This window comes from Penaeus japonicus, unplaced genomic scaffold (genome assembly GCF_977035675.1).
Source record: "Penaeus japonicus unplaced genomic scaffold, GWHDUDI00000001_assembly GWHDUDI00000017, whole genome shotgun sequence".
Lineage (NCBI taxonomy): Eukaryota > Metazoa > Arthropoda > Malacostraca > Decapoda > Penaeidae > Penaeus > Penaeus japonicus.
Genome location: NW_028234419.1, coordinates 21,100,274 through 21,110,273, shown reverse-complemented (window position 1 = coordinate 21,110,273; position 10,000 = coordinate 21,100,274). Strand labels below are relative to the sequence as shown.

At 36.8% G+C, this 10,000-nt stretch overlaps 1 protein-coding gene across 13 annotated transcripts in view; it reads left to right on the top strand.

Annotated features, from left to right (window-relative positions):
• Window positions 1-10,000, top strand: part of LOC122255340 (uncharacterized) — a 30,460-nt gene that overhangs the window by 13,284 nt on the left and 7,176 nt on the right. For all 13 annotated transcript variants that reach the window (XM_086546105.1, XM_086546104.1, XM_086546109.1 and 10 more), the window contains 3 exons: window positions 4,267-4,418; window positions 7,211-8,120; window positions 8,437-8,529. In XM_086546105.1, the coding sequence (XP_086402231.1) occupies window positions 7,237-8,120; window positions 8,437-8,529 (977 nt within the window). In that variant the 5' untranslated portion in view covers window positions 4,267-4,418; window positions 7,211-7,236. The remainder of the gene's footprint in view (window positions 1-4,266; window positions 4,419-7,210; window positions 8,121-8,436; window positions 8,530-10,000) is intronic.

Sequence of the window (10,000 nt, the reverse complement as noted above, 5' to 3'; positions counted from 1 at the left end):
ATACACATACACCCATACCACACATACACACCCACCACACTCACACACCACACACACACAACACACACACACACACACACACCACACACACTCCACACACACACAACACACACACAACCACACACATACACACACACACACACACGCGTACACATACACACACACATACACACACCCTACACACACACACACCACACACATACACCCCCCCCACACATACACACACCATACACACACACCCACACATACACACACATACACACACACCCACACATACACACACACACCCACACTACAACACATATACACACACACCACCCACACATACACACATATCACACACACCATCCACACATATACACACATACACACACACCACCCACACATACCCCCACACCCACACAACACACACATACACACACACACCCACATACATCACACATACACACACACACCCCTACAACACACATACTACAACACACACACCACATACACACACACAACACACACACACACATCCACACATACACACGACACAAAACATACACACACATACACACACACCCACACATACACACACACTCACACACATATACACACTTACATACACCCACATCCATACACACATACATACACCCACCACACACACACAAATCACACACATACACACACAACACATACACACACACACACACACACACATACACACAAACATTCACACCCATACACACACCCACACTCACCACACACATATACACACCACACACATACAAACACACACACCACACTCCCCAAACAACCCCACGCACAACCACCTCCCCACTCCACTATACCCCACAGATGTCCGCAGGCCCCCAGCCCCTACTCACATACCCCACCAAGATACACCCTACCCCCCACCACTCGCCCCGCCCCCCCCCCACCCTCTCACCCCCTCACCCCCACACTCCCCCCACACCCTCTCACACTCCTCCTCACTCTCTCTCCCATTCCCATTCCCATTGCTCACTCTTCCTCTCAAACTCACACCCATCTCACACTCTTCCTCTCAACGCATCAACGCTCCCATTCTCACTCTTGCCTCTCACGCTCACTCCCATTCTCACTCTTGCCTCTCACGCTCACTCCCATTCTCACTCTTGCCTCTCACGCTCACTCCCATTCTCACTCTTGCCTCTCACGCTCACTCCCGTTCTCACTCTTGCCTCTCACGCTCACTCCCGTTCTCACTCTTGCCTCTCACGCTCACTCCCATTCTCACTCATGCCTCTCACGCTCACTCCCATTCTCACTCATGCCTCTCACGCTCGCTCCCATTCTCACTCATGCCTCTCACTTGCTCTCTCACTTGCCCTTTCTCTTTCTCCCTCCCTCCCTCTCTGCCTCTCACTCGCTCTTTCTTTCTTTAACTGCTACATACTCATTCTCTCTTTCACTATCACTCTCCTTCACATTTCCTCTTTTCTATTTTTTCTATTTTTTCTTATTTACCTTTTTTGTCTCTCATGCACATGAAATGATGATATAACTGAAGCAATGTTATTTATATTCTTAATGACCCAAAAAGTGACTCCTCATTCTGAATTGTGGATATTATAAATGACGGGAAATCTTGCAAAGTAGATTGCCGAGAACAGATCAAATAAACTAATTTAGGAACCAGTAATGAAGTCAAAAGGAACGGTACTTGTTTTTATGCGACCTAAATCTGTGTGATTATGGTTCTCTCTTCATTCAGGTAGATCTGTAAACCTGTTGTGCCTAGGTTATGGGGAAGTGTATAGATTCACTGAGTATTATATATTGTCTTTTTCAGTGATTATGATTGTCAGTATTTGAAGGTGGGATATAAAAAGACTTGATGATTTCTTCTGATTTTCCTTTATTTAGCTTTTTAGCTTATTACTTTAACGTTATGAATATGGGGCAAACAAATTATCTGTTGAATTGTTTCATATGTTAAAATGTAATGTGTATTGGTTATATATATTTACAAAAAGGAATTAACGTTCTATGTAGAATTTAAGTTAGTCTAGAAGTATCCCATACAGATGCTGCAAATTTTATTATTTGAACTTAAAATCCTGAAAGTGCCCTTAGAGATAATCCAAATCACTCAATAATTATACAAGGCACATATTAGATTGGAGTAAACATAGTCTGTTATACAATAGAATGGGAAAATATACCCCATTTTTGGATAGAGCATTAACCCAGCGGTGCTGGATGGCATGTACACATACCTTGAGATTCAAAATACTGATATTTGCTAAACCTCTAAGTTATGTCATTAGTGTAGTCAAGTCCTAATCCTATTTATCATCGTCTTGATAAGGTATTATTGATGAAATTAGTGTCAGTGCATTCATGCTTGTCTCTCAATTTATTTCCTGGTCTCAGCATAATACTGATGTTATTAACATGATATAGTCCTGAATATGATCATGTTTTTTCTTGTATATTTTCAAGAAATGCTCTTGACAATTTAAGCATCATTTTTAGTTTCCATTTTAAATTGCCACGTTATAGATTACCTGATTGAATGAGAAGTGGATAATAAACAAGGCATAATTTTTCAGCACATCACATATAGGTAAAAGATAAAACAATTTTATCTTGACATAAATCTATTACTTCCTTTACATAGAATAATCAAGGAATATACTACAATAATGGTCTATTGCAACGTTCCTAAATCCATAGAAATGGAAGCTGTATACCTCACAAGTTACATAAACCCTTGAATTATGTATTAGACTCAGACCAACAGTCCTCCAAGCTTTTCAAAGCAAAAATATAACGGGAGGTGTCATAACATGGCATCACTTTCAGAAAATAATCCTGGACTGGACTGGGTCAGTGCTAACTGCAGATTTGTTCCACGGTCATTGGTTTAATCACATTGTAATTGTTTCCATTCAGTTGTGTCACTGTGAGAATGATAAAACTCACACATGATAATAGGGCTTCATATTACACATTTTTTAATTAAGGAGGGGCTACAGTTTAACACCTGCCATATATTGTACACTAATCCAGTGTAAAATTAGTGTTAAGAATTTAACCTGTTGCTGGAGAGCCTTACAAGCTCTTTTAGATCACTGTGCATTAGGTAAAGGTTCTTGAAATAATTAGACTTTTTCATAATTTAGAGATTGACGTATGAAGTAAGCAGGGTGCAAATTAATCAAAATCGTGATAAAAGCCGTAGGATGAAATCAGAATTTATATGAAATCCTAGCTCAGGAATGATTGGTCATCTTTTTCTTAGGTTAGATTAGAGATCAGTTACAAAGATAGGTTGAATGATTGATTGATTTATTAATCAATTTTGCTGTTTTTTATGTTTGTTTATATTTATTTGTTTTTGGTTCATTTTATTTTATTAGATTTCAAAATTAGGTTGAAAGTAGAAAGATCTGAAAGTAGATATTTACTTTTACCTTTTATTTATTTTATTTTTTATTTTTTTATGAATTGCATTTAGAGACCAGATTTTTCTTGGATTTTTTCACCTTTACTCCAGTTTGTGAGCTAAAGATAAGAGCTTATTATTTTTGTTATTTTTATTTTATTAATTTTTCATCATTAAGTAAGAAAAGGTTTGTTGAGTGTTTTGTGAAAAGTAATTTTGTTAACCCTATTTTCAGCTTTTTCTATTTTGTCTCTCCTTGTAGTTGTTCTGTTGATTAAGTTGACCTCTGTTCCCTTCCTGAGTCTTACAGCAGGAAATCTGTTGGTGGCAGGTGCACAGCAAGCAATGTTCAGTGTTATTGTATTATATATTTTGTGTTTTTATATTCGTCTGCTAAGAAGAGGAAAGTTCGGTGGAGTGATTTTTGGTATATTATATGAAAGTAAAATGCCATTAATTTGAAAGAAAGTGTGTATTTTGTATTCCTCTTTAGTGTGATGTGTGAAGTGATGGTGAGTGGTGATTGTTATTTTGGTCCACACTTAGTGATATGTTGCCCTACCTGCAACTGCTCCCAGCATCTGACGCCAGCTGGTAAAGTTCAGTGCACTTTCTGATGCCTTTAACAGGTGCTACAAAAGGATAAGTGCCTCAGGTGGCTGGGTCTGTGAGCTGGGAATATCCAGGCTCTTCGGCAGCTCCTCACTCAGCCCAGCCTGACCCCTGAGGCAGTGTTGCATTGAGAGAGATCCCAGATTTCTGAAGCTTGAATCCAAGAGAAAGATCGTCACCCTCCAACCAGACTGCATTCCCAACTGGCCCAGTTCTGATGCAACACCTGTTCCTTTCAGAGTGGCATGAGCTCTGCTCCCTCACTAATGTGTGTCAAGACCTGAGCTCTGCCACACACACTTTCAGGATGTAAAGGAATCAGTCTCCAACTTGGGCAGGAGTTACTTCATCGTGGTCACCATTAATATTCTAAAGATTCTGCTTAACTAAGGTAAGCTTGCGAGCTGTTTCCCTTTGGTTAATTAGCTCACTAATTGGTAATCTAATAGATTTTAATAAAATTTAATAAATTCAAATAATCAAAATTATATGGGAGGTATATAATGACACTTGCACTGACTTGTCTGTTATAAATAAGACTTAAAGGCTTGTATGTAAAATGGAGAGTGAGATTCTTCAGTTGCCTTGTGTTAAAGTATTAATTATTGTAAGTGGTATATTTAATTTACACTAGTGGAAGGGATTGTGATTTTAGGATATTGGTAAACAGTGCTAGATAGGAAGGGAAATTATTTTATCCTATTTTTGTTTACTTGATTTGAAACTCTAGAAAAAGGATGTTGTTGGCCAAAATAGTTATAAGGTTGTGTTAGACAGCAAATAAGAAGTGCAGAGGATCTGAATTCAATTTCCAATTTTCCAGTTTTGATTAAAAAAAATAAAATGGTTTGTGCACAATTAACTCCTAAAGACTGTGGGAGTTTGAGCTAACCTTCAGCAGCACTTACCATTGATTACTCAAAGGGTAGATCTAGTCAAGGTCACAAAAAAATAGCAGGGTATTAGAGGCTTCCTATTGGTCATTTTAGGTCACCTCAGTCATATTCTCCTGTGTTTTTTGGTGTTAGGCAGGTCTTGCTGCTTCCACACTCCCTTATACCTCCCTCTCACCATCATTACTCTATGCCTCTCAGTATTTAATATCAGCCACTCAAAATACTAAAGCCCACTCCATCTCTTTTCTCTCTGTTTCTCCCTTTTCTCTATTTTTCTACCTTTTTTTAACTGTATAATGATGATACATCAACACAGTTATGCACAATACTGTTGCACGTCAGATAGATCAGGGATGGTGTCTGAAGGAGAGACAGATAAGTTACCCTGAATTCTTTATACTTGGTGGTCATTATTCTAAACTTTGTTGCTCTGCTACAAAGCAACCATTTGACATGTCAGCACAAGAAACAGATTTTTTAGTGTGTGAAATTAATCTCTCCAGGCTCTAAAGACCATATTTAGGTAGTGAAAGGAGGGATTTCAGTCATTTTTGTGGGAGGGGGGGACCAAGGACCATTTGAGGGGTTGATAGGATTGAAGGTATCTTGTGCATGTTATCTGCTTTATGTCACATTAAATCATAGTAAACTCTCCTGTAATATTAGAAATGATTACTACTATGTCCATAACTCTCAGTTGTAATGGCATTACTGGTCTCTCATGGCCACTTATGAAAAGTTATAGAATTTAGATTTTTGGATGTTATTTGCCAATAATCTGACAATTTTAGATTTGTTTATTTATTTAAAAGATAAATAATTGAAGAACATTTTAGATATTCTCTGCATGTTTGCTTGTTTGTTTGCCCATGTACATTGTTGAATTCATGGTATGATGATTGACATTTTGTGACAAATATAGAAGTCTTTAATAGAAAGCTCTTCTTGTTGAAAAGGTTGTTTCTTTTATCTGCCATCAAATATTTTGGTGTATCAGCATGGAATATGGTTGTTAGAAGTATATAGGATCAATGAATTAATCTTGTACATGGAACTAAAGTAAGTTTACATACAGAAAAGGAATTGTGGATGGTCTTGTATCTTAGGGAGTCTTGTTCTATATTTTCTTATGCTGAGGTATCCTTTGTTATAGCAAAGCACTAATTTTATTGGGTATAACTCGTGTTAATTTCTCTTATTGATGGTTTGTTTTCTTTTTTCAAAGTTATTATATATTCTTTTTTTTCCTTCTTTCTTTCTTTTCTTTTTTTCTCACTTTCTTTACTTTTCTCAGACTCTGTGAAAGCAGTTTTCTTGCCTGATTGCTGAAGTTAGAAATGTTGTTCACCAACCACAGTATTGTCTTTCTCAGCTCTCACCTGTATGCATTTGCTAATTAATTTTAAGCTTTGACATAGTTTAAACTAATGCATGGCTTCTACAGTGTCTTTAGGTAAGTCTTAATTGAGATAACTGAAGGCATATATACTTCTTGTCTTGCTGAGACATTAAATGCTCTAGATACATTTTTGAAGAATTTTGCGAATGATGAGGCCTTTTGTTAATTGCAAAGAAAACAATGCTTTCATTCCAGAATTTGTCTTATTTTCATTAGTTTCATCTCTGCTTGTTGGTAAATATCTTGGAAGTTTATTGTTTAGAACTTGGTACTATAAAAGCTCCTATTTATTTATATGAGAAGATAATTCTCTCTGGATTTACATGATGAACAAGTGTTCCTCATCCCCCTTTTAGGATCAGAGAGAATAGATTTAATTTTCTGTAGAAAAATTCAAGAATAATTGTTTTTGGCTAATACTAAGGCAGCTTTGGAATTTTATGTATGACAGCATGGGATACTTTAATTGTTATATATTGTGAAAAGAATATGGCCAGACATTTACAATGATCACAGATGTTTATGCTCTGCTCTACTCTCTATCTGTATTTAACTCTTAGATATGATTGTGTCTTAGTCTATCTATTTTATATACTCAGATTTGTACATGGTATGGAATGACTCTCTTTTTTTTTTTTTTTTTTTTTTTTAAACAAAGCTTCTCATTATTGATGTGCCTTCTTTTGTCTCTTCCCAGCATTTCTGTAATGTATGATTTTATTTTCTTGACCTTCTCTGTGCCAGTTTGATTCGTATTTGCTGGTTTTTGTGGACGTTCTTTAATTTTCTTCCCTTCTCTTGGTTGAATGGAGTTTGGGGAGTGTTTCAGTAAGAGTTTCAAGAAGTATTTGCAGGTATTCTTTGATCTATAACAGTTATTTCTTTCAGCCACTTAGGTAAGCCTCCACTCCAGGATGTCTGAAAGATACAGCCGGCCCTGTACTCCCCCTGGTGCTCCCCCAGGACCTCGAAAGCCCTCTGTCCGTGGCCCCTCAGCCTCTGCCTCCACATCCTCCTCCTCCTCAAAGCCCAAGAGTTACGATGATACTTACGATAAATATGATAAAGAGTACAAGACTTCATACCAGCCCAAGCCTTACTCGGATGACAAGTATAAAGGAAATGACGTGAGAAAGATAAATGATAAGGTGCCAAATAAACTTATTAGCAAAAATGACATATATGGTGATATTTATAAATCTAGAGATGTAAGTTACTCTAGTGAGAGATATGGGGAAAAGTCTCTGTACCCCCAGAGGTACTCAGAAAAAGGACGTTACCCTGAGAAGTGTCGAATAGAAACTAGTAGTCAGCAATATAGTAACAAATATAGAAGTAGCAAATTCACAAATGATTATGATAACTATCCAGAGAAAACAAGTAGGTATCCCAAGCACGAAAGTGATGCATACTATGGTGGGTCGGGGAGTTCGTATGATAATTACAACTCGTATGACAGCTATGGGGGTGATAGGCACAGAGCTGGCGGTTATGGAGCAGAAAAGTCATTGGGTGCTGGAAGTTACAGTGGGGATAAGTATGGAGGAAGAGGAAGCATGACAAGCTACGGAACAGATAAAATGGGCATCAGCTATGGAGGGGACAAACATGGTGGCAGAGGTGACAGTACCTATGGGGGGGACAAGCACAGAGGTGGAGGAAGTTATGCAAGTGATAAGGTTGCAGGGGGGAGCAGTCTGCCTTATGATCATAAACTTGGTGGAGGAGCAAGAAACAGATTGTATCCAGAAGAAGATCGGCAGCTGTATCGAGACTACAGCCCCATGAGGACCTTAAGGTTAGGATATACCAAGTACCCAAATAAAAATTAACAATATTTTAGTAAATATCATTTATAATTGCTTTGAAAGGGACTATCTGTTTGCAATAACCCCATCTTGGAAAATCTACATTATTTTCCTTCATTTTTTAAAAACCTCTCTTCCTAGAACACTTCAATTTTCACATCAAGCTGTAGGATCAAAATGTAATTCTTGAATGCAGTTTATTTTTATTAATTATCTACAGTAAAGCCAGGAGTGCTATTTAAATAGAGAGCCTGGTAGAATTAGGAAAGTTTTCTGTAACAATTGTAATTATTAAATATGTTGCAGGTCGCCTCTCAGTGGTGGTGTTGGAGGAAGCTATGATGGCTATGACAGGTATTCCCCACCACCAAGGTCTCCAGATAGGCAGTATCTTGATAGGTATGTTGGAATATAACAAGTTAACATTGACATTGGAATTGTGTATATACATGCACTTTGTACCCTGAGATATATATATATAATATATATATATATAATATATATATATATATATAATATTATATATATATATATATATATATATATATATATATATATATATATATATATATATTAAATAATATATATATAATAATATATATATATATATTTAATATATGTATATATATATATATGTATATATACATATATATACATATTATATATAATAATATATTATGTATATATATATATATATATATATATATATATATATATAATATATTATATATATATAATATATATATATATATATATATATAATATATTTTTATTATATATATATATAATATATATTATATATATATATATATATATATATATATATATATATATATATATACACAATTTTTTTTTTTTTATCCTCTAAAAATAGGTGGCTCCAGAAGTGCCTAGTCACAGGGAATCAATTATTTAGTCCCTCCTGTCCTCACCTATTTATCCTGTTCCTTGATTTTAGGAGTGGGGGAGGAGGAATAATTTTTATGATTATTTATCATCATCATCAATCAAAGGAATAGGGCAAACAGGTGAGGTCAGGTAGACCTACTTATTGACTCCTTAACCCATTAATGCCGGGGCTATTTCGGCTCTAAATGGTCGGAATGCCAGGGTATTTGAACGCATAAACCCTAATGCCTCGGGATTCTTGGGCACACTAGCTGTGCCCAAGAGTGAGCGCTTTACGCCCAATCACCCGGCGCGCCGGCCTTGACTAGATATCTTGTCTCCGGTGTCTGACCCAAAAACCACTGAATGTGATAGCAAGTCAACTGGCACGAATGGGTTTAATGACTATGCACTTGTTGAGCCATTAACCCATTGCGTACGGATGTCATGATATACATGACATAGTAGCTTTGGCCTGATGACAGGCATCATGATGTACATGACTTTCGGGGATTTTGGATCACTGTTTTATTTCATTGTGCTATGAGTAATGAGTGACTGACAGTTGAAGTCATAATTACTATAATTGTCGTAATATTAGGCAAAATAGGTTTCACCTAACATCCAAAACCTAGATGAGGCTGAATGGCACCCATCCATGGTTTCTAGCAAGCACTATCTTTATAGAGCGATGACACGCAGCAAGCTACAGACCTCTTGCTTTATAGTACCACCAATGAAGGATGTACAGGTAAAACAGGAAGAGGAAGGTGACTCAAACCATGCCCAGTGTCTACAATGTGTCCCTGTGCCAGTAGGGATGCCTTTTACTGTGGCACTCACAGTCATAAGTACAGGTTTTCTTGGTCTTCCCTGCCTCTTCACGTTATTTTCATTGTGGATAGTTATATGTTTCATATTCGTTCATCACAGTACATAAATACTTTTTGTCCACCCATAAAACAGCAATACTTCTATCACA